At 40.0% G+C, this 26,448-nt stretch overlaps 1 protein-coding gene across 1 annotated transcript in view; it reads left to right on the top strand.

Annotated features, from left to right (window-relative positions):
* Nucleotides 1-4,490: 4,490 nt before the first annotated feature.
* The window catches only part of ell2 (elongation factor for RNA polymerase II 2), a 73,861-nt gene continuing 51,903 nt past the window's right edge, over nucleotides 4,491-26,448 (top strand). The window contains exons 1-2 of the mRNA XM_059969425.1: nucleotides 4,491-4,806; nucleotides 23,495-23,542. Of these exons, the coding sequence (XP_059825408.1) occupies nucleotides 4,672-4,806; nucleotides 23,495-23,542 (183 nt within the window). The 5' untranslated portion in view covers nucleotides 4,491-4,671. The remainder of the gene's footprint in view (nucleotides 4,807-23,494; nucleotides 23,543-26,448) is intronic.

Here is a 26,448-nt window from a genome sequence, read left to right as displayed (position 1 = left end):
ACTTTGGCCTATTTGATCATGTGCCTCCAGTTAAACTAAGACCTCATCTTTAACAATTGACTCCAACGTTTTCCCAACCACTGAGATCGGACTAATTGGCCTATAATTTCCATTCTTCTGCCTCCCTCCCTCCCAACAGTGGACTAACATTAATGGCGGCCCTCCCCACAGTCCCAGTTTTTGTTTTACTGTCCTAAGCTGCTCCAGTCAATTTTTCCTGCACGCCTTGCCCGCTCTAAACCGCACCCCCAGCACCTTCACCTAAACGGATCTGATGGTGAAGGGGACACTGGATCTTTCAGGCCATTTGCCAAAGAGCATGGCCACACTCTGCATGCAGTTAACCCTGGCCCCTGATGCCAATTCAGACTGGTCACAGATGCTCATTAATCTGTGATCTGACTACAGATCTGAACAGAAGATAGTGACATCATCCATATACAGGCAGGCTTTTCCTGGGTCCCCCCACTGCCTGGCAGCATCACCCCTCTTATGCTCTCGACCTTCCTGATGGCTTCAGCAAAGGGTTTTCTACAGCACACAAACAAGACAAGGGAGAGTGGGCAACCCTGCCTGACCCCAGACTTGTTGGGGAAGCTATCTGCTTCTCACCCATTGATTTGGCCTGCTCTACAGGTATCAGTGTAAAGCAGTTGGATCGAATTCCTGATTCCCTTCATAAATCCCATTTTGGCGAGCACTTCCACCATGTACGTATGTGATACTCTGTGAATTATTGAGCTCCCCCAGCGAACCTTTTGTAAAAATGTGAGCACGTCTTATCCTGTTCAAAGATGATCTTGGAAGATTTGGCAGCGAAGTGCTGAGATTGACGATTTTCACCTCCTATGACTCCTCCCTCACTTCCACCCCTTTCAACTGCAGGAGGAGAAGTTGCTGCTACTCTGTCTGGAGTTTACGCAGCTCCCTCTGACCCTGCTTTGCTTTCTGGACCCCCTTGCGGATGAAGAACCTCTCAATGTTCTTCTTGGTTGCTTTCCACCAATTAACAGGGGAATCAAAGAGGAATTTCATAGTTCTCCAACCTGTCTATTCCCCCTCTAGTTCCTTAATGTTCTTTGGGGTCAGCAGCTTAACGTTCAGCTTCCACATCCCCCTACCTGCTTTCTGGTCCTCTTGTAGGTGACAAGAGGCTCAGAAAAGGCAAGGTCAGAGAAGAACATCAGTGGATATGACCATGATGATCTCTGACGTGAAGAGGAAATTGATAGCCAAAGCGGAGTATTTTGGTACATTGCACCTGCTATTAGGGGGTGCCACCCCCAACCACCTCTTTGACTTAGGTGATTGTGAAGTTGACTCCCTGTAGCAAAGTCCCCAGGCTGGAAGCTTCTCCGACTACACTGATGAGCCACCATCAACACGAGGAAATCTGCAGATGTTGGAAATTCAAGCAACACACACAAAATGCTGGTGGAATGCAGCAGGCCAGGCAGCATCTATAGGGAGAAGCACTGTCGACATTTTGGGCCAAGACCCTTCGTCAGGACTAACTGAAAGAAAAGATAGTAAGAGATTTGAAAGTGGGAGGAGAAAGGGGAAATCTGAAATGATAGGAGAAGATGGGAGGGGGAGAGGTGAAGCTAAGAGCTGGAAAGGTGATTGGCAAAAGGGGATACACAGCTGGAGAAGGGAAAGGATCATGGGACGGGAGACCTAGGGAGAAAAAAGTGGGGAGGGGAGCACCAGAGGGAGATGGAGAACAGGCAAGGAGTGATTGTGAGAGGGGCAGAGAGAGAGAGACAGAGGAAAAAGGAGGGGAATAAATAAATAAATAAACAAACAAACAAACAAACAAATAAATAAATACGAGATGGGGTAAGGAGGGGAGGAGGGGCATCAACAGAATTTAGAGACATCAATGTTCATGCCATCAGGTTGGAGACCACCCAGACGGAATATAAGGTGTTGTTCCTCCAACCTGACTGTGGCTTCATCTTGACAGTAGAGGAGGCCACGGATAGACATATCAGAATGGGAATGGGACATGGAATTAAAATGTGTGGCTACTGGGTGATCCTGCTTTCTCTGGTGGACAGATCTGTCTTGACCTTGACCAGGAACTGTAAGGAAAAGACTCATTCTACTGTTCTCTTTAGACTGTGCATATTCAAAGATGCCAGTTTTAAATCCATAGCTAACTCCTGAGACACAGTTCTTATCCTGGCCACTCAACCTGACCGTCATGCCCTTGGCGCCTGCACTTTCTGTGAGCTCAGATACTGGGGAAAATCCTCCTCCAGCTGTGGTGACACTAGTGGTGTGACTGGGGGAGGTTGGTCACTGGCTCAGGCACTGAATATAATCCTCCCCTGGGTATATTGATGGGGGGGGGGGGGGAAGGTTGGTCACTGGCTCAGATATGGGGATAATCCTCCCCTGAGTATATTGATGGGGGGGAAGGTTAGTCACTGGCTCAGATATAGGGATAATCCTCCCCTGGATATATTGATGTGACTGGAATTGGGGGGGGGGGGGGAAGGTTGGTCACTGGCTCAGATATGGGGATAATCCTCCCCTGGGTATATTGATGGGGGGGGGAAGGTTGGTCACTGGCTCAGATATGAGGATAATCCTCCCCTGGGTATATTGATTGGGGGGGGGAAGGTTAGTCACTGGCTCAGATATGGGGATGATCCTCCCCTGGGTATAGTGATGCGGGGGAAGGTTGGTCACTGGCTCAGATATGGGGATGATCCTCCCCTGGGTATATTGATGGGGGGGAAGGTTGCTCACTGGCTCAGATATGGGGATAATCCTCCCCTGGGTATATTGATGGGGGGGAAGGTTGGTCACTGGCTCAGATATGGGGATAATCCTCCCCTGGGTGTGGCAATGCTGGTGTTGTGACTGGGGGGGAAGTTGGCCACTGGTTCCCCTCTAACATTCTGCACTGGTCTACATGCACCCTCCACCTCTCTGAGCTGGGGTGCACTGGATGTGGGTCTGCTCCTGAACTCCTGCAGTGGGGGGACCGAGTACTCAGTACAACTGCCAGGTTTCTGGAGCTGATGTTGACTGGGTACCATGCTGGGTCTGTGGGTGCTCAGCATAACTCCCTCATTGGTATTTTCCCTTTCTGCCTTTTCCTCTCCTAGTTGGGGCTTCCTCTGCCTGGTTCCCCAGTTTCCTGTACCTGCTTCATCCTCCAAGGTGGACAGGGTGCCGGCGTCTGTTCGCTGCCCTGCTTTTTCTTCCCAATTCCTTTTATTTTTGTCTCTTGGATGGTATCTTCTGAGACTTCCTCCTCTTCAGCACGCATCATTCTTCCTGTCTTCAGCCCTCCCGTCCTCCATGGACTCCTCCTCGTTTTGTGGAGCTCGAGGTGACCTGCCTGCCCCTATCACAGTCTGCATTTTAGTATTGGCCAGGGTCTCAGTACAGGTGGTGGGTGTGTCGCCATTTGCCCAGCTCCCCCTTATGTTGCCTGTGCATCGGAGCTGGCAGGTTTGGGCAGGCTTCATAGAGGTGACCTGCCTCTCCACAGAGCTTTTGCACAATCTGCTCTCCTGGCAATCCTTTGTCTGGTGGCCGTCCTGTTTGCAGCTCTTGCAGATCACTGCACTGCATCGGACTGTAACATGTCCCGACTTGTTGAACTGGTCGAACATGTGGAATGGGACCACATGCTCCTTCTGGTTGGGGATGGTGAAAAGTGGCTGCACCTTCAGCCGGTGCCTTGCTCCCCTTCTCTCGAAAAGCCCGCAGGAATTTCTGCCATCCCTCCACGTACTTGAAGATCACTTTGAAAAAGCTGTTGAAGTCTAGGACGCAATAACTCCCCTTCGCCCCAAACTTGCAGCAGTCAAGGAGAGCCTTCCGAATGAAGTGGTTCCTGTTGAAGGGGATCCCCTCACTGCCGCCCTGACAGTGTTGCAGATCCCAGGCCCTTCAGCCGTTCAAGCTGGGTGCTCATTGCTGGAATGACGATGTGGCTACAATAAAGTTATGGGATTCCTCCTTCTTGGCTCAGTTAATCAGAGGAAGACATTTAACTCACACGACAGCTCCGGAGTGCTGTCACTGTGGCAATATAGGACGTGAACAATCTGACCCTGTGATAACTCATCTCAGTAATCGTCACTTTGCGACTCCGAAACATCCCTGCTGACGGTTCCTGGCAATGGCTGCAACGTCACCTAATTTACATATATAAATGACCCATCGTACGTCATCCGATTACAACTGGGTCTGTGAACCGGTGCCCGTGACGTACACCTGCCAATCAACGCCGCGAGGACCAAAGGGCGGTCACGCGTCCGTGCCCAGATTTCGACCGGCGTCGTGACGTCAAGACCCGCTCCCGGCTAACTCCCGCCCCCCATCCAGAACTCTGCTCATCGCCGCACCAAGGATCCTGTTTTCCCATTCGCTTATTGGGCCGACCGAGAAAGATGGATGTGTCGGCGGACCAATCAGGAGGCAGGGATGCCAGCCAGCGGCTGGGATGGAGTGAGCCAATGAGAAGGCGGAAGAGGTGGCGAGCTGGGCGGGATGCGCTTGTCCAAAGAAGTTGGGCGGCAGGCATTTGCCCCACAGTTACCTCCTCGGTTGCTCTGCTGGATGGTTCCTCCAGAGCCCGGGGAAGGAAAGTGGGGAACGTGGACGATGAGAGGGACATCACACTGATGCTGGAGGGCCGAGTCCAAGATGGCGGCAGCGCTTACTGAGGATCAACGTTACGGGCTGTCGTGTGGGAAAGCGAATCCCGGCAAACTCACCGTCTTTCATGTCAAACTGACAGAGACAGCCTTCCGAGCGCTGGAGGCCTTTCAGAATGCAAAGGTGCGGGTGGGGAACCTTTATCATTTCTTTCAACGTTAATCCAACTTTTCATTAACGGGGCTGGTAAAATGACTGACAGTTCAGATGCCGACAGTAGAAAAGTGGGGCGAGTTGGGGGGAGGGCGGATAAAAGAATTTTTAAAAGAAAAATGACTTATACTATCAGCTATTCATTGATTGATTCATTATATATTTCAATTAAGCCATCGCGTTGTGGCTGAAAACACACACGTCTGAACCCCAAGTTTCTTTTTCTCTGGGTCAGAAACCAAACGCAAAAAAACAATGACAGTCTTGTTAACATGATTTATGCCTAATATGTTTTTCCTCCTGAGCCGATAACTTGCCATACATAGCCTTAGTAAAACTTGACCAGCTGGATTGTTCCCTTAAAACAAAACTCGACTGACTGGAATCGGTCTTCGGTGTCTCTGTCGCCCACTGCTGCTGCTATTTCATTAACAGATGTTAATTGACATTTAATCTCAAACATTGTATGTCATACACATTTTAGTATTCTACAGCAGATAGCAGAGGGTAAAGTTCGGAAATGATATTGAAATGTTTTGTAACTGAAATAATAAACTTGGTTGTTTAAAATAGTTTTTGCGTGACTGTAGACGATTCTCTAACAGCGTTATTAAATGGAGACACTGACTACGTGATGTGTGTTGGGAAGCGATTAGGCGAGGCTGATTAACCTCTGCAGTAGCCATTTCAATCGCGATATACCGTATTTGCATAACAGCTTAGGCATGTTCCAAATCGCTATGATTAACGACCGTCAAATTCCGTGAAAAATTCACATTATGAATTGCACCGAGTCTTTCGAGGTATCTACCAGAGAGACGAAGTTGCTAAACTGTTTTAAGAGATGGTGGTGGTCGTGAGGGGGATGGGGGTGGTCTGGCACTCGCAGTAGTTTAGCCCAGCAGGGCGACAGAATCTAATTGAATACACACCAACTTCACCAAAAATACTGCGCCCCCATTTTAACCCGAATGCTTTTACATTTGGTGGTTTGTGTTAGGAGATGAACGAGCTTTATTCTCCCTTGCCCTGTTCCTCTGCTTGGCGTTTAGTCGAACATTTTTTTTCCTCTTTCAGCGGTCATTTTGCAGATTAATTTGCGTAGGTAGTATTGGTACAGCAAACGTGGCCTCGTTGTTGGATGAATCTTGTTGCAAAAGTGTAGAGCGTCGTATCTTTTAGTTGCTGATCGTCACGAATTGTTATATTCATTAAATTAATATTTGCTGTCGTGTCTAATTTCATGAATAATTTATGAAGAAGTCGTCTATCATTGCGTTGACTGCTTAACCTGACCAGACGCCTGGCTGACCTAGAATTGGAGTGCCGTCCATTTAAAAACCGTCTACGTCAAATCCTCCGGGTCTACCTTCAGTTCATCAGGGCGTCCTTTGGGTCGAGCACAAATGTTCTTCGAATATTTTCAAAGGGTTCCCGAGTTTTGATTTGAACTTGGCTTTTAAAATTGAGATTCAAAGCTGAAGAGGAAAAAAAATTACATTTATGGTGAACTACTGGTTATAGATTATTTCAAATCCAAGTACGATGACTTGTAAATATTGTAGGCGTAGGTATCTTTTGGCCTGTTTTTTTTGGTGGGGGTGGTAATTGGGTTGGTAGAGAGTTTGCTCTACCTGCCGTGTCAACAGTTGATCTGAGCATGCTGTTTAAAGTACTGCAGCAGAACCTATCCCGTTCAGTGACAGTCTTCTCATCGACACGGCACTCCAGCTAGATGTTTTTCGCTTTAAGCTACAAAGGAGCAATCAGTGCATCGTCAAATATCGAACAATGCAGTACTTGCCTGACCCTTTTGCAAAAAAATCTTCTTAAGTTGTCCATTTTAAGTTTTCAAGCAGTATTTTTTAAAACCATTATCTATTGAGTATGGGAGATACAAGCAAACGTTGTGATCCCAGGCGAACTTGCCAGCTATTACAATGTTTTTGCAGATAAAATATTCATATTTTGTTTTGAATATTTGTGTGGACAACTGATGGCCCCTTTTTTTCTATGCAGAAACTTGCACTCGAGTTCCCATGCAATTCATAACTAATGAATTTTGATTTATGGTTTGATAGTGTTTCCCGGATTTCCAGTTGAACTACCTTGCGGACCAGGAAGCCCAAATTCAAGTGCAACCTGTTAATTATTCTGACCTATGGGGGGGGGGGGGGGGTGAAAGGTTCTAGTTCTCAGTGAAAGAAATCATTTTAGGTTTCCAGTTCTGATTGATAGTGTGCAGTTTGCTTTGGATATCCTGAGGACAGTAGTTTGGCCGTAACTAATCTGCTCTTAAATGATTTTATTGTAGTGGCAAGTTAAGAATATTTACAGCTTTTCCGAGCTGCTGATTTTTTTCTCTCTCTCTCTCTTGCAGGATACAATTCTGACAGACTAGTTTTCACTGAGCTCAGTCTATCATGATGAAGTCCTGACTTTTGTTTTCCTTCTCAGTCAAAACGGCACTTTTCACTGTTTGCTTCTTTGACCACATACACAGGATTTTGAAGCTAATTGCAACAGCTTCCTGATAGGTTAAGATTTAAAATTTAGTTCCAGCGATTGAATTGTTAATTGCACTCACCGTCTTTAAATCTACTTAAACTCTAATTGTTGTCATCACATTCTAAATATGAGCTTTCTGATGCTGCCATGCTTGACTTTCCACTTGGTGTTATCCTTGTATGTTCTTGAGGTAATCTGTTCTTTCTGTATCCCAATTCATACAATGACCCCTCCCCCCACCTCACCCTAGCATTTGCTGATTTGCATTCATTGCACTTTTCAATCTGTGTTCAAATCTGTAATTTGTTTAACCTTCCAAGATCTCTGCACCACTCCAGCTCCGGTCTCTTGGCATGATTTTTATTTCTCCGTGCTCACCGGGTGCTTTTATTTTCAATGCATCCCTAGGAGTGACCAGCGGACCCTTTATTGTCAATGAACAGAATGGGTTGGTTACCTAGTTCATTTTAGTGGGCTGCATTGCTGTGGGCCACAAACATAAGTCTGCATAGGAATGGCAAACTTCTTCCCAAAAGGTAGTTTCATGGTGATATTTGAATCCCCCACCCTCCCCCTGTGTGTATTCAACGTGTGTTTAAAACCTTTTAATGTTGTTCCTCTTAATGTTACTTGGCCCCCAGGCCCTTGAATAGTGTTCAATTCACTTTAGTCTTGTTTTCCTTGAGATGCTCACCTGTTCATGTCCTGTGCCAGATTTTACTTGATGCTTTTAACAAAGTTATAAACCCTAATAATAAAATTAGACAATTCTTATACACTGCAGAAGATGCTGATTTTTTTTTAACTTGCCCTCCCCTTGGGAGTTTTCATTTAATAGAATGTAATCCAGTACTATTAATCTCTTCAGATCTAGTTATTATTAATTCCAGATAATAGTGCACAACCATATGGGTTTGTTTTTGGCAATTAGTTGTGTATCTTGCTGACATTAAGCACACGATTGAGTAATTGGGTGAAGAATCAGGTAACTCTTCAATTCACAATTTAAAAATGAGATGGATCCTGTATCTTGCCATGTGACTAATAGAAAGTTATAGGAGGTAACTACTGTTAGTGCAAGGATGAGAACTAGATTCAAAATGTTGTCTTTTGAACCAATTCAAATAATACAAATAGGGGAAGTTCCTTGCAGCTGACACTGCAACGCATATTTATTCTTTTTAACTTTTCAGGTTGTTAAACTTCATGGATATTGTGCAGAGTATCCCAATTAGTTTTATATTTAGCAAGTCATGGAGTTTTTCACTTGCAAGTCAATATGGCTAGATAGTTTAGCCAAATCTTTCAAACCAAATCCAGTTGGAGATGTTTTCAGTTTTAGCAAATGTAGCTTTGAACAAAGTATTTGTATTTTGATAAAAATGTATTAAAATAGAATTTTGAAAAGATGCAATTTGGAAAACAGCTTTGGCTTAATTGGCACTTCCATTCTTTACTATTTGCTGTCAGTGTTACATCTAAATGTAGAAATATTATTTTAAAACTTGTGTGTAAATTGATAAAACTATCATTACCAATATGACTTTAAAAGAAAAAGTCATGTGTACACTGTGAATAAGTTGGTGGAAAAAATGCCAATTTGATGTGGGGGCAGGTGAGCAGGATGTTCAAGTTCAGTGTTGCAAGAGTTCAGAATAGGGAATTGAAGGTACAGCACAATTAGCAATTGTTTACATAAGGCATTCATTGAATCTCTGTATTGGGCTGCTCTTGCCCCAGAAGATAGTTTTCTTAAAATCTAAGAAAGACTAGTGAAGGAATAATTATTAAGGATTATACAAAATGGGAAATACAGGAATCTTGGAGCTAATTTCTGTGATTTCATTCAGGCCACTGAACACCAATCAGAAGCATTTCGTATGATAACTGTTGGTGCACTGATGTCCTGTGTACCTACCTAAAAATAGGTTGGTGATTGCTGCTATATAAAGGCCTGCTTTAAGTATATAAATAAACCCTTTTTAAATGCTTTTTTGGGAATCAGATGCGTGAGAATAATTGATTTGGTACAGTGTTCGTGTGAGGTACTAGACTGTAGTTAGATAATGGAGAGAACAAGTGTTTGATTATTGGGAAGAAATTGGCTTCTTCATTCAATGAATTGATCAGTTATAATTGGTTAAACTGGATACCCATCTTGGGAAATTGTTCTTTAGCACACTATTTACAAAAGTGTGTTAATATGTGATATGAGCTCAAACATGGAGGTATTGGAACAATTTTAGGAACAGTCCTAAATTTAGCCCTTCAACCAATTTGACTTCCCCAATTCCATCCACTTGGAGTAGGGCAAGCAAAGCTTATTATTTTTATAAAATTATGGTTAAAGCTTAAGCACATTTGCAATATAATTAATATTGATCAGATACTTTGGCTCTTTCCCTGCTGCACCATGAATCTGACAGTGAAATGAAGGAGTGGGACTTCTGGAGGATATATTCAAAGTTGATTCAGCCTTGGCATAAATTTTTACTCTCCTGTACAATATTGTGATAAGCACTTGACTTTACAATAGAAAGTTAAGTGTAAATCCATTATTTCAATACCGAGTTTAAATTTCAACATGGATGTGAAAAAGTATCCCTGTTTTGTGCAGAGATTCTGTGATATTCTCGCTGTTGGCCATGGCAAAAATCATTTTGTGTTTTAAGTTTTTTTTTAAATAGTATGTTCATCTTGGTATGGTAAGTTTGATTTACTAAGTAGAATCATTAAAGTTGTGGCAGATAAGAAAAGTTATATGATGATGGGTATGATGGTGCCAGCGACTAACATGACTGATGACAATGTCCTGCAGGCAGTTCACGAAACTAGGCTTCTTTTAAATATGCATCTATTAGTCTGCATGTAATCGGAGCCTGTAATTTACATTTTGGTCATGTGTTTTTGGGCTGATTGAGCAATCTGGTATTCTGCTGTCTCCAAGGGAATTTGGTGTGGTTGAAAGAGGTTAAGAACAGAGTGCCCTACCTAATGGTAGAGCATGAGCCCATGATAGACTCCATAACTCACCAATTAAAGCGGCGAACGGGTGTTCAGCGCAGGCTGCCTGCATTTGACTGGTCTCCCTCTCCCTGTCTTCTACCAGAGAAAGGTGCAGGGGTCTTGGGCAACGTTTGATCAGCACAACTTGTAGGTTGGACTCTTTTTTAGAGGACTCTGTAATTCACGTTACATATTGGTTTCTGGTTACTTTTTATGGTTATTTTGTGTTATTTTGATCAAGGTGCCTTTACTGCACTGGTTCTGTGGCCTGCAGTCATTGAATGACATGGCTTAAGATGAACTAAACTGAATGTTCCTAGACTATTTCTAGGACTCTGCAGTTTGGTGTTCAAGATTCTGTTATTCTCTCAATTGTGCCATAGGCGTGATATGTTCTTTTTGTGCATTGGATGCTTGTTTTCATGACTGGGTTCCTTTGTTTTGGAGCTGCCTGCAGGAAGACTAATTTCAAGGTTGTATACTACATGTGTACTTTGGTAATAAATGTACTTTGAACTTTGAATTTTATATCTATACCAGGTAACAATATCCTTCCTATTTTACTTCCCATTTCTTGGTTTGTACCTTGGTAAAGTATATCAAGTGTCTTTTGAATAGAGCTCTTGTCTCAAATATCTTTAAGTCAGTGAAGTCTGGATTTTTTGATATTTTTTGTACAAATTTTGTTCCTCTTATGAAGCCTTGTTCAAATAAAACTACTTTGACCTATCCATTCTTCATAACTGAAATCTCTCAGTCCTGGCAGCATCCTGTAATGTTCTGCGCATGGAAGTCCATCCAGTACTATTCTGTTCATAATTAATCCACAGTATCTCCTGTCCACAGTTTTCTTTCTCACAGTTAACCTGTACTTGATTAAGCACAGAGTGGGAGCAATATAGCACCAAACTCTGCAGTGCCCCATGCAAATGTATCTCCAGGCATTAAAAATTTTATCAGCCATTATTTTTCCTACCACTGAACCAATTTTAACCTAACACCACTTTCCCTTGGATCTTGGGCTTAATGTTTACTTAGTGAAAAGCCTTGCTAAAAATAATTCAAAGAAATTAAGGCTCTTTTAATTACATTTTTAATTATCTATGCCTGAATTGGTCAAACTTCCCGACAGCAATGTACTTAAAATGATGCTCACAGAAGTATCGTTCATCCAGTATTTCAGACTTCACAATCCCTACCCCATTAACAGAGCATATCCTCTTACAGTGGTTTTGCAATAATATATAATGGTGAAAAGTGTCATTGCGTGTACCAGCATTGACTCATGGTTGTATGAAACTTCATACAGGCAAGGAACTTCCTGATGGTGCCCTACTGCCTTCTCTCTGGTGACAAACTTGCTATTTTATTTTACAATGATCATCACCTAGATAAAGCAGTAAATCAGAATATCAGAATTGGGTTTAATATGTATACCAGTATATGTCATGAAGTTTAGAGAACAGTGTCCCATCAACTTTTGGTACAGTAGCACCATCGCTGGCTGAGTCCTGAGGGTAAACTGCTGTCGACTGGTTCTTGGCTGGTAATGAAAGAATCACAAAGAATTCTGCAAGTTTCTGCATCTGGCCATGAGTGTATTGGTAAGAATGACCTCCAGTTATTATTCGAGAAGGAAATGAAATCTTGTCTCACATTTGCAGCTTCCTTCTAAAGAGCTGTGTGACGCTGCATACAGACTATATAGGAGTGGCATGGTGTAGATGAGGATTAATAATTCCACAACAAACAGATCAAATTGAAGTTCTGTAGCCTTGCCCCATCCAATTGTGAACTGGTGCTGGACAATATATTGCTTGGAGAGAAGGCAGCTTCAAATATCTCCATCCTTAATGACAACAGAACCCAGCAGATGAGTATTGAAAGCAAAGCTGACGTGTTTCCAAGTACCATCAGCCAGAAATGGTAAGTAGAATTTCCAATACTACCATGCTGAATTCTTTTATTACAAATAAACATTTGGCCAAATTAATTTGCCCCATGTAATACCAAGAAATGACTCTACAAGAACAGTTAAGATAATTAAGCCTAATGGCAGTCCAGCTGCCTTGCCCAAGTTCAATCAACACTCCCAAATCAGCCGTGCCTGTAGTTGGTCTCATTGAACAATTGTCAGATTTTTTTCATAAATGATGCGAGTATGTTTGTAATCAGGTCATTTGATATGCACAGATCTGCTTCCACCCTTCACCTTTAAGTTTATTTTTAATTATTAAATGATAGAAATTTATGAATATTAACAATTACTGATTTATTGAATTCTATCAAGATGGCTCTACCTTGTACTGTGAGTCTGAACATGGACAAATGAACTGCATTCCAGAAGCAGATTCTAATAATGATATAACATCAAAAGGAAAACTTTACACTGGCTTAAGTTGTGCTTTTCACAAGGGAAAGTTATTGTGCTTGTTGGAAGTCAGTTATTTCAGCCATCAAGAGATTGCTGCAAAAAATTCTTCAGCTTGGTGTGCCTTGTGTATAACAATTTTATATGCAAGGGCTGGCATAGTGTAGTGGTTAGCACACCGCTTTACAGTATAGGTGACTGGAATTCAATGTTCTCCCCGTGACCGTGTTGGTTTCCTCCCACAATCCAGAGATGTACTGGTTGATAGATCAATTGGTTATTGTAAATTGTCCCATGATTAGGCTGGTGTTAAATCGGGAGATTGCTCAGTGGTGTGGCTCAAAGGCCAGAAAGGCCTATTCCTCGTATCTCAGTAAATATCTGCTTTGACAGTGGCCTTTTATAATCATGAAGTTTAGTGAGCATATTAGTCATTAATTGCTGGGTGCTCAATTTCATTCTGTCCTTGGATAATGCAGTTAGTGCCTGCATACATGTTTTTAAAAAAAAAACACAAGATCTTTTATGGTGGGAGAGGTGCTGCTGATGGGTGGCACATATATTCATGTCTTGAGCACTGGGCAATTTGCCATCTCCAGCATGAGTTAGTGAGAAGTCTTGCCATCAATAACCTGACCGATAATTGATCAGAAAATTCATTGCTTCATTCACATACTGTGACTGGGTATTCTTGGTATTTTCATAGTTATTTGGTGTAATTTGACAACGTGAAATTTTTGCTAGTTAAAGCTACTCATCCACCCAACACTTGATGTTGGACAGCATCCAGGAGAAAGGAACCAGTACCTTACCTGCCCAGCACCTTAAATGTTTACTAAATTCTTGATGCACTTTCTACAATATAGGCACTACTAACCCGAAATGCTGCTTGGCAAGACTTGCTCAGAAGTTCAAAACTGGAACCGCTAGAAAATAAGGCCTGTAGTACTAACTTTTGCAATTTCCACACCATCCAGATTTAGAAAAATGTTTTCTTACTGCCACAACATGCATTGTTTCTTAGCCATCCTTTGGGGCTGACTTCACTATAAGGACTGTAATTCATTGTCGCCACTTTTGTTAACTAATTGTCAATTTGCTGCTGACTTTGCTAACAATGTGTGTATCCTACAAAAGTATTAAAAATTGACCAGAACCAATCTTTGCCTGAGTAAGTGCATGCTGAGTGCCCTTGATTGAAGGTAATGGAAGGTTAATGCAGGCTATAGAGAAACAGAGGATGTCACGAGTGTATGTGAAACCATTGGTCAATGTGACAAAAGAGCAGTATGTAACTGTTGTCGTGATAAAGGGGCTTGGCCCAGAACTTTGGCTGCTAATTCCTTTTCATGGATGGGACCTGAGTTCCTTTAACAGAGTAAATGCTGTTACTCTGGATTTCCAGCTTTTACAGAATCTCTAGTTTTTATAGTATGTAACTGATCAATTATACCAGAATGACAATTATTTTGCCTCATTTTGAACCTCCAATAATGTCTAGCATAATGAAACTTGGAAATTTAATGACATTTTATGAAACTTGATGATTGTCACAAAGAATAGAGTAGGTGATCAAAAAATAGATGATAATTTTGTTTCTGGCCTTGATTATCCTTCATGAAATTGTATTCCCAGATTTCTTGATCAATCAACAATTGCTTATCACTCTCCATGTTAAAAGTTTTGCTACCAGACTGAATTGCCAATGTTTTACTACCTGAATTAATACTTAGCTTTATATGTAGTGTAGACCATTGTGCTTCATCTGGTTTTTTTTTTGTCCACACATTTAACCAATATCCCTTTGTGGACTTCATATTCTTCACACATCTTTCTGTTTCATCCAGTTTTGTGCCATCAGCAAGTCTCCAGTTCATCAGTCATTAACAAGTTTGATAAAAAGCTTGAGTATTAGAGTCTACCTTAGTTTTTTTTTGGTCCTTATTTGATTCTCCATTAGTTGATGCATTAGTACTTGCATCCAATGTTCTATTATGTATAATAACCTTTACCTAGATTTTCTAAAGATCTTTTGATATTACATCCTGATCTTCTCATTTATCACACTCTGCTATTACTCCAACTTCACCCCACCACTCCACATTGCAACTCATCTGCAAATCTGTCCCCTCATAAAACTTTATACTCTGCTTAGTCATTAAATTAACCGATCATCAATTGTATCCCTAATGGATTTATAGTTGACTGCAATATTTTAATATTTAATGTTGATTTCAGGCTTCAAATGGAGTTGGTGGACCTGCATAATCTGCATCTACAGTTACATGTTAAGTAAATTGAAAGGCCTGTTATAGTTGGTTAGGAAACCACTTTTAGGGCTATATAAAAATAGAGCAATTTTTATATGACTCAAATTGAAATCCAGTATTTCAAAAAAAAGTGATTATCATTCAGCATTGTCCTGCCCTATTTTTTTTAAACCTGGTCTCCACAATTGAAATGGAAGATAATTGTGCTGAAATCAGAAGTTGGTAGTCTGTTTTCCTTCCTTCATCAAGGTGTCCCAGCCAACTGTTGAATGAAATGGCAACTAAATCAGTGATTTCCTTGATGAAAGGGCTTCAGTTATGTTCTGGGATTTTGTTACTCCAACCTGAGATCATGAATATCGATTTCAACCCCCGCCACTTTCTCTTTTTCCATTACGCATTCTGGCTACCCTTTTACCCTTTCTCTTCTCTCCTGCCCATCACCTCTCTCTGGTGCCCCTCATCTACCCCATTTTCCCAAGGCCCACTTTCCTCTGCTATCGGATTCCTTCTTCCTCAACCCTTTGCTTTTTTCCACCTATTATCTCCCAGCTTCTCATTTCATACCCCTCCCTACAAATCCACCTTCTCTCACCTGATTTCACCTGTCACTTCCCAGCCTGTACTCCTTCCCCTCATCCCTCCTTCTTATTCTGGCTTCTTTCCCTTTCTTTTTCAATCCAGATGAAGGGTCTTGGCCAAAAACATCGACTACTGGTATTTATTCTCTTGCCTAGATGCTGCCTGACTATCTGCATTCCTATAGAATTTTGTGTGTTACTTTGGTTTGTTGTCTTGTGTCACTCATTTTAGATGTTAGAATGTTATAATGGACAGAGAAAAACAGGGATGAGTATATGTTTTTCAAAGATGCTTTTTAGATTGCATTTAAATAGCTATTATAAATTTTTGAGGGATATTCAGTAAAATAAGTCCTGTACCTGCATTTTAGCTGTAGCCAAGCAGAATCGTGTTTGTAACTTTTGTCTTTGTACCCATTTCTTTGGATACATTAGTTTTTTCTTCAGTGTCAACACCACACTGCTAAACAAAAGTATTTGTTATTTATTTAAATGAGAAAAGTCTTAAAGACCAAAGACCTAGGAACTGCAAAATTAAATGTTTTGAGAAACACAGACTCAAAGGAATTTGATGTGAAATTTTGTAGAGCAACTGATGAAAATAGCAGCTTGCTAATTCAAATCAATTTATAATAGACTGAAATACATCTTCCAAAATGCTTGGAAGCTAACTATATACTTTACTGATCCTGCACTGAGTTATAGCTCATCACCACATGAAGAATGAGCAAGTTTATCTATTTGTGGGGCTGAAATAAATTTTTGAATTATAGTGTAATTGATAATTTAAAATTTTAACATGCTTTAGCTTTTGTTGTCCTTCACCTACAAGTTCGTAATCTGAATTAATTTTTTTCAAAATGTGTGGAGCTGGTATTTTGAAAGATTTTATTTTTCATTATGCATAAATCATGAAGCTATCTTGCTAAAATATGTACAGTGGATGTCTACTCCAGCTTCCCTCAAGCCATTAGGCATGGCAGTGATCTAAAGTGCCTTATAATGAGGAAGCTGGAACATGTATTAGTTTAAGCAGAAGTATTTAAATGGGAACAGTTGTTTTTTTTCAAAAGGAAATAGAGCTTTGGAAAGTGTGTTTGATTCAGTTGTATTAGTGTGAACTAGCCATGTATAAAATTGATTTTTTTCAATGTGTATTGCTGTTGAATGTTGTTTCTTACCTTATGTAAAGATCACCAGTGCAAATTTTTTTGCTCGACTTCACCATTCATGTAAATATCGTAAGAACACAACGTTCTCCTTGGATACCCTAGTTTCTAAATGGCAGTTGGCCCAGCTATTTGAGGCAGGCTTCTGTTTTTTTTCCTTTAAACTTGCCACTGAACTGTCACATTTAGAAGGAAAGATATTTGCTGTGTTCAGTCTATTACAAGTTGAGGTGGCCTAATTATTTTCCACATCTGGTTATTCTGGGGCAAGGAGAAAGTGAATGGAATTGGCAAAATTTGCAGAAAATATTATGACTTTGCTTTTCTCATCAGGTGGATTGAAAACTAAACAAAATGAACTTTCTAATATTTTTAGAGGCTAGTCAAGGAATGTCATACTTTAATAAAGCCGGAGGGGGTGGAGGGAATAAATGTACAAATGGTTTGTTATTTTTAGGGCTGTTCTGTAACAAAGTTGGGGATGTGTTTCTCAATGAGCACATAAGAATGGCTAACAAAACTTGTGGATTGATCTTTGTCCATAATATCCCCATTTGGTTATTGATTAGGCAAACTTGAGTTAACGTGGATGCAAAATGTTATAAAATGAGGACAGGTTAACCTTTTGGAGGCTAGTCTAATTTTTTCCCATGCAGAATCATTAAGGTATTTGTATATATGACAGGCAGTATCTCAAGCATAATGTGTCTTTCCAGTTTGGACTGGTGGATTCTGATTAATTGAGACCAGTACATTTTGGCCTAATTAAGCAGCTGCCCATTTAACTGAAGTTTCATGGAAATAGTTAAAAGTATACTTGTCTTTAAAAAAAAGACTAACTACTAATTAAGAGTAATAAATTATTTATGTAAATGAAATAAGAGCAGGTTACATTACCAATTCTACTGTGGTACCATAAAGCTAAAGTTATTGACAAGAGGAATTCATCCAGTCTACACTGCTGTGTATGGAGTGTCCAGGGAGGGGTAGCACTGCTTGTGAAGGGGCTTGTCATGTCCACTCTGGGGCAGCTCATTCACCTTTGGTCCCCACTGGGCACTTAACTCTCATTTGTCACTCCAAGTAGCCATTTGTATGCAACAGCGGTCACACCCTGGGGTACACTGCTTTTAACAGGTGGGCTGAAATAGGCAAGGATGCCCAGTGGGACACATACCCTGGTGAAATGTGTATTTTTCTGTCCTAGCATGTGGAGTCAACTACAGCATATCTCACTATCATTTTCCAATATGGCAACAACTTACATGCTGCTGTGGTTTTTTAATTGACTGTAAATGAACAAAATTAGGGTAGACACCTAGTGCAGATAATGGACTGCTTTCATACAATGCTTTTGACAATTATATCCTCCATATCTTCACTTTCATTGTAACATTCAACATAATTGTTGATTGGATCAAATTCATTGTAGTTTCTAACTTGTTAAAGTAGTGAAATTGTTTCATTTTCACAGTACTGATGCTAGTTGGAAACTATTCGGCAACTGTCTCCTGCCCCAATTAAATGACATGGTGTCCCAGACAAGCAAAGGGAATCCCAGCTTACAGTATTTTCTTGATTACTTTTGTTCTATAGTAGTTGTCCTAGTTAAGCAGCTGCCCAATTAACTGGAATCCACTGTATATGCAAATATACTTAGACTGCAATTATCGCAACAGTTAAATAAATCAAAGCAATTGTTGTAGGCTGGTTTAAGATGGTGAGTTTATTTCATGCAAAATTAATGGAAAACATTTCCATATACTTTACTGTAGTGTGAAAGTAAATACTGCCTACTCTAAATTCTGATTTTATGCGAATATATTTTAACCAAGAGTAAACTTGGCCATCTTCAAGTTTAAACTTAACCAGCAAGCTTGAGACTTGAGTAATTGAGAATGGATGACTAATGAAATTTAATTAAATATAATTCTAGCATACAATGTACAGGAAAGAATATGACTTCAATACTGGGAATGACTATTGATACTTGAAATGGGAGAGTCATATAAAAACTGCATTTTTGATATTTAAACAATGGATTATAATTTATAAAAAAGATTATGTTCTAATTGTTGGAAGAATGCAAGTAGCAAGCAGGAACTATTTCAAATCAAAAAGAGCATGAATTATGAGGAAAAATGTGAGAAACTGTCCTTGATATATGGAATAATTTTTACTGGTGACTTCATTGTGATGTAATTTAAATATGCATATATTAAAAGTCATGGCTACAATGTTGAGGATGGAAGGCCACAAATTTAAAAGTCATGAACACTGTGTTTAAAATAGACCCTACTCAAGCTACTAACATTTGGAATGGATTACTGAGCTCAACATTTTAGAGATGGGATATACAGTTGGATGAGCTGGTTAAGGAAAATTTTCCTTTTTTATTATCCCATTATTGTTTTTAACAATTTTTTTTAAAAAAGTCTCCTTCCCTGTCATAATTTTATTCATTTTATAGAAAAATATTAGAAATACTTGACAGCTTGCAGAATCAATACAGAAAATATGTGATGTCTCTGCATTCTGTTGAGCTATGGTGATGGTTTCAAGTAGCTTCTGTTCATTAAGCAACTTTTAGCACACTGTTCAGATATGTTCAAGAATCAATATAGTTTTAAGATAGGAAAAAAAATGACATCTGTGTAGTAAAACTTTAAGGAAGTTCCACAATTGTGGGAGTTTGCAATTTCTGAATTTTTATGTTGGATTCCAAATAAAATGGAAAGTAATAACAAAGGTAGCATGGCAGTCTTAAAGTTGTGTGTGATCTTTGGAGTTGATCTTGGGTTACAAAAGCTCTGTATTTGCCTCAGTGTTTCCAAGTCAATTAGCAAGTGTTATCTGGTCTTGGAATAAGAGTTGTGCAGCACAAAATCTGCCCTTCAGCTCACAATGTTCATGACAATCTTTTTGCATATCTGCAAAAATCCCATTTTTCCCATGTTAGGTCTGTGTCCTGTTTCTTGTCTATATAAGTGTGTCTTAGATATAGTGATTGAGATTATACTACCACTTCTGGCAGTAAGCTCGGGTATCAAGCTTTCCCTCAAATCCTTGTAAAATGTCCTTATTCTTGACTTACACCTATCACTACTTGTTTTTATTCCCTTGCCATGATGAGAAAAAATACGTACCTGTCTATACCTCTTAATTTTAATATACTGTCAAATCATCACTCACCCTCCTGTCCTGAGCCCCAAGGTCCCTCAACTTTCCTTTATGCCTTGCTATTTACTGTTTGATGCTCCAAAATGCATTACATCACACTTGTAATTAATTCCCTCTTCAACCACTGTTCAACTTCTTATCCTGCTGTAATCTTAGGCAAACTTCCTGTCTGTCCACACCATCAACTTTTGTACCATCTGTAAACTTAATAAACACAGTGCCTGCATTTACATCCTAGTTACTATTCCAGCAGTATTTTACTGGTCACAGATTTCCAATAAGGAAAGCATCTTTTCACCATTGCATGTTGCCTCTCATGACCAAGTCGGTTTTGAAGTTAATTATGCAGTATGCTTGCATCGCATGTGCTTGAAACTTCTGGACTGTGGGCCAGCCCACCATGTGGGACCACATAAAGTGCCTTGCTGATTGTTATTTTGATGTATTCATTCTCATCTATTGCTCTTGTAATAACTGCTAGGATTGCTTGTGCATCATGCATGAACAAGCAAGATAGCTATAATATAACCTAAAAGGTAGCATCTATGCAGGGAGAACGTTTTGTGGTTGATGACCTTGCACATAAATTGTGTTGCAAAGTCATAAAGCTGAAATTCTATACTTGTACATGTTGCCTGATTGCAAAACTTGGTGCGTTCGGTTTTATTCAGGTTTCCAGTTCCCATAGGTTTTGATCTGTTAGATTTCATCATTGAGTATTTCAACACAGGATGCTTTTGGGTTTAAGAATGCCTGACTTTTATATAGGCTGCATGTAAAAACCACCATTTGCAAGTCAGACTAGATGAATTTGCTAGTGGTTGTGGAACTGCAGGGATGGTCCCTATGTGGGAATTTGGTTCTGACTTGCAAACAGTTCATAACTTGGGGAGGACCTGTATACATGCACATTGGCTGTTTAGATCAGGCACAGGAGTGTATGTGACACTTTCACGCTCCATAGACTAGCAAGAAGTTAATGCTTTGGAAAAGGGAATCCCAGTCAGCTTTACTTCCTAGTTAATGGTATAGAAGAAATATTGTTCTTTTGGCACAAGATATTCCCTGTATTCCTTATTAGTTTATGGATAAAAATTCCTTAGACTTGGGTTGGCTGCTGCTTACTATATTTTGTGGAAGTGAAAAAACAGTTGTTGTGGGTGAACTCAGCTAATAGATTGGGACTTCCTTGTGGAAAATTTAAACAAGGCTTAGCTTGGGTGCATCCAGGAAGGTTTGCTAAATCAATAGGCAGTGAGTCCACCAGAGGAGGGCCATACTGGATCTGGTGTTGGGTAATGAGCCTGGCTAGGTTACTCTGCTTTCAGTCGGAGAGCAGTTAGGGAACAGTGGGTATAACTTAAGTGTTAACATAGCTATAGATAAGGATAAGTATAGACTTTTTGGGAGAACGTTAACTTGGAGCTAGGCAAATTACAAGATTATTGGGCAGGAACTAGAGATAGTTAATTGGGAACATTTGTTTATGGGCAAATCCACATCTGGCATGGAAGGTGTTTAAAGATCAATTGCACAGACAAGATAGGTGTGTTCAGTTAAGGAAAGACAATGTAAGGGACATTGAGAGATAGTGAATTTAGTTAGGAAAAAGGAGATACATGTAAAGAAGCTAAAATCAAACAATTTCAGGATTCTAAAGCAGCTAGAAAAGAGCTCAAGAAGGGAATTAGGAAAACTAGGAAGGGCTATGAAAAGTCCTTGGCAAGTAGGATTAAAGAGAATCCCATGCAGTTTTATGCATCCATCAAGAGCAGTAGGATAAGTAGGGAGAAGGTAGAACCACTCAAGAATAATGCAAAGAACATGTGCTAGGAGATGTGAATGATGGTGTGTGGCATGCTTGGTTGAGGAATAGAGGCAAGAGTCAGGAAGTTGTGCTGCAACTTTATAAAACTTGAGTTAGACTCCATCTAGTATTTTTCATCCAGTTGTAGTTCCTCATTATAGGAAAGATATCAGACTTTGGAGAGGACACAGAAAGTGATGCTGCCTAGAGCACAGGGCATATGCTATAAAGAGAGGTTAGACAACTGGGTTGTTTTCTATAAAGCTGCAGAGATCAAAAAGAGATCTAACAGAGGGTTATAAGATTGGGGGGTATCGATAGAGTACTTTTATCCCAGAGGTGAAATGTCTAATACCACAAAGCATGCATTTAAGTTGCAAGAGGACAAGATCAAAGGAGATGTGCAGGGCATATTCTTTTTACATTGAGGTGAGTACAAGGAATGTGCTGCCTGAGGTGTTGAGCAAGGCAAATATGGTAGACATTCAAGAGGCTTCAAGATGGGCAAAGGAATGTAAAGGGGAGATGCAGAGGGACTTGGGAGTCCTTGTGCAGAATTCCCCAAAGGTTAACTTACAGGTTGAGTCTGTGGTAAGGAAGACAATTGCAATGTTAGTATTCATTTCAAGAGGACTAAAACACATAGGCAAGATGTAATGTTGAGGTTTTATAAGGCATTGGGCAGACTGCACTTGGAGTACTGTGAGCAGTTTTGGGCCCCTTTCTAAGAAAAGATGTGCTGGCATTGGAGAGGGTCTAGAAGAGCTTCATAAGAATGAGTCCAAGTATGAAAGGGTTAATATGAGGAGCTCTGGGCGTATATTTGCTGGAGTTTAAAAGAATGAGGGAGGATCTCATTGCAACTTACTGAAAATTGAAAGGCCTGGTTATAGAGCATATGGAAAAGATGTTTCCTATAATAGGGAAGTCTAGGACCAGAGGGCACTGACTCAGAATTGAGTGAAGTCCCTATTGAACTGAGATGAGAAAAAAAAATTCCTTTGCCAGAGGGTGGTGGAGTTGTGGAACTCATTGCTACAGCCAGCTGTGCAGGGCAAGTCATTTGGTATATTTAAGGTTGATGGGTTTTAGATTAGTCAAGGCATGAAAAGTTGTGGGGAGAGGGCAGGAGAAGGGGGTTGAGAGGGATAATAAATCAGCCAGGATGGAATGGCAGAGCAGATGCAATGGGCCAAATGTCCTAATTCTACCATGCCTTTTGGTCTAAGGGAAATGGAAAGATATGGACATTGTATATGCAGGAAGGACTAGTTTATTTGGGCATTTGATTAATCTAATTTGTTTGGCACAACATTCTGGCCTGATGTGTCTGTCCCTGTGCTAAACTGTTCCATACGTACAATTCATAATCCAAAACTGAAATTCCACCGTTGTGCAAAGATACGATTGCATAGGGTATTTTTGTCAGCTGAATAATTTGTTTAGTATCAGTCCCAATACCCTCTACCCTCCTGAAATACATTTGCCTGCTCTGCTTCTCAGTTGCACAAGTCTTCTGGCACAATGGTATTAAATTTTCTGTCTCTTGGGTATTCTTACTTGCTATGCATGTTGTCACCGTAAAGTTTCACCTTGAAACTGCAATTACTTAGAAAATATCTTGCAAATAGAACTTTGAATAGTTAACTACTCACAAAAGCAAGTTTGACAATAAAACAAAATGCTGGAAATACTCGATCAGGCAGCATTTCCTGCATTTTGTATTGACTTAATTCTTGAAACTCATTCTTGTTTCTTCTTTTCAGAATTCATCTATTTCTCAGCCAACAATACAATTCCAAGGACTTCAAGGGGTAAGAAAACCTTGAATTTTGTAATAAACAAAAATAGTTTTCCACTATTTTTGAATCATTGGATGTTTTGATTGTGACATTAGATATAATTGTCAGGTACTTTTGGATCAAGCAAATATGGTGGCTGATTTTCTCCCATTCCTCCCCCCCCCCCCCCCCCCACCCCATCCCTAACTAAGCAGATGTATGCAAGTTCATGACTATTAGCTTGAGTAGCTGAGCACAAATTCTAATTCATATGTTTGTTATAGCCAGCAAGATTTGGCATTGTATGTTCCAGTAAATTCACATGCACCAAAATTTAATGGTTTAAACATTAACAGAGTTTATATTGTATTTTATCAAAAGATTTGAAACAAAAATAATCTCGTCAATTTAATTTTATCCACTTCAGGAACCTAAATCAGTTGCTTTTGTAAAAACACAACAGCAAGTTAGAAAGGATTTACGTCTCGTGTAAAACAGGGTTGCCAAGTTTTAACTGCAAAGATTGCTGACTTGATTTAGTTATATAAATGTTAATCAATTTTTAAATGGGTTTGCTCAAATGGGCTTTCAGTTTGTGTGTCAATTCCTCCTTGAAATAGTCATTTCCAATTGCTACGAGCATTTATGTTAAAGATGAAATTGCCAATCAAAAAGGAGAACTGGTAAGTAAATAACAAGGAACTATATATTTTGCATAGCAACACACACTGAATGCTGTAGGAACTCAGCAAATCAGGTAACATCTATGAGAAGAACAAACAGTCAATATTTTGAGCCAAGACTCTTCATCATCGTTTGCATCCTAAATGTGAACATTTTGCTTTGTTATGTACTATAAAAAGTAACAATTGGACACTTCTTCCAATTGAGTCAGTTGTCAGGATTACTGAAGTAAATGTAAACCAGAACAGTAGCTTTTGAGTTATTTTCCTTGATCTTCCCAACCTAATAAAACTAGAATTGATGTCCTGACAAGATTTCATTGTGCTTGGTTTGCCTTTGGTGCTTCTATTGGACTTGCAGTTAGGTGATTTTTGTGGTTCGGGGTCTTTGGGGAGCACTAGTACAAAATCTGCTTGATGTTTTCAAATGCAAGAATTAAATCCCCTGGACTATTCCAACTATCTCTGAGCACTTGAGTTTCACATGCCCTTGTCATTACAATTGAGGTTCTTGTCTTAACTAACTTACATTTTTTTTTCTTCTCTTTGAATCCCAAATAGATCTTCTAAACCCTATGCAACTACTGACTCTGCCTTAGTCACAAAACCCCACTAGGAAAGGTCGCAGAGTACAATTAAATAAGTACTGTTTGAAAGCTTTACCATGGTATGCTGTCTAGCTAGTCTGGTTATTTGCATTTTTTAAAAAAAATTAGTATTTGTAAATTGAGATTATTTAACTTCAGAAAAATATGTGGTTTAATTGTGACCTAGAACTGAGGAATTTTTAGTTATTTCAGCAAATGAAGCCATGGCAAAGTCCTTGTGTGTGGAGAAATTCAGAAAAGCTATTTTCATCATTGCACAGTGTGTGACCTTTTTGTTAGATACACCCTCTATTATTAAGTACAACCATTTGGAATTCATGTTTCTGGAGCTGGTCATGCCACAGGTGAAGTATCTGCAGTTAGAGAGAGATGGAGATAGAGATACAGGGAGAGGGTGTTCATGCAAGAATCCTCTGAATTCAGCCTGAGAATTCACTTGGGAGAAAACCTCCTAAGCCAATCCACAACTTTTAAAGGGTTGGGATTGAAACCCAACTAAGTGTGGAGGGTGTAAGACAAACATTTGTGGTCAGATTTGATTCCCAAATGGTAAATGGTTTTTGTGGTGCTAGGATTGAAGATATTGCTGACATTAACATAGGATTGGGGATTATCATTGGTTGGGGATCAGGTGGATTATGTATGATGCCCTCTAGATAAATTGCAGACTGTCAACTGTGATCTTAAAAAAGAGCTCCACATTAAAATCTTTAGATTATTGCCTTTGCCACATGCTATTGAGTACCGATATAGGAAAATGCATGTGAAGTTATGGTTGACAAGATGACGACCATCTTACCATCTTTTAATCTCCAAGGTAATAGAACCCTGTATAGACAGAGGAGCATTTGTGTAAAGTAGATCATTGCATGTCATGTGGTTGGGGCTAGAATCCTTGGGGAGAAGTACCTTTGTGCAATATTGACAGTTATGGGAACATCAGTTTCAGAAGGGAGCAATGCTGTGAAAGATGGGGTTTATTGAATGGAAAAAAAAGGGGACACAAGGCTAGTGGTAAAGATTGGGGGAAGGGAAGTATTGGAGAATGGCTGGGAAAGGAGAAGAAAACATTGATCAAGTAGACCAACAGTGATTTTATGCAGACAGCCTGTGAACGTGGATGAGCTGAAGTTACTGATAGATATCAGACTATCCACGGTCATTATTGAATACAAAAGGATAGTTCAGCATTCCCCATTAAACAGGATTTTCAGCAAAATTGGTTTTAAGGAGATAAAAGTATCAAGGTAGGAGTTGCATTGGCAAGGAAACAGTGAGGTGATGTAAGTCGCAAATGAGAAAATCTGCCGATGCTGCATACAAGTTTATGGAAATAGTAATCAATGAAACCACATATGTTAAATGTGGAGCCAAAAAAAAAAGACATACACATTTCTGAGAGTGTACTATACAAACAGTGTTGGCAGGAGCAAATATAGATGCAAGATTCTGAGAAGCCTCAATAGATGAGGGAATTAAAGCAGAAAAATTTTGACAAATATTAACATCAACTGAAGTAATGTTTTAATGTTTCTGAACTTTTTGCATGCCATTTAAAAAAATAAATCCATGAGAGCAGGTCTTGCTGGATTTAATCTTAAGAACTGAACCAGGTAAAATGGAAATGTGACAGGAATGTGCTATCATG

This window comes from Hypanus sabinus, chromosome 5, assembly GCF_030144855.1.
Source record: "Hypanus sabinus isolate sHypSab1 chromosome 5, sHypSab1.hap1, whole genome shotgun sequence".
Lineage (NCBI taxonomy): Eukaryota > Metazoa > Chordata > Chondrichthyes > Myliobatiformes > Dasyatidae > Hypanus > Hypanus sabinus.
The sequence above is the reverse complement of the archived record's forward strand: the minus strand, read 5'-3'. Positions and strand labels throughout refer to the sequence as shown.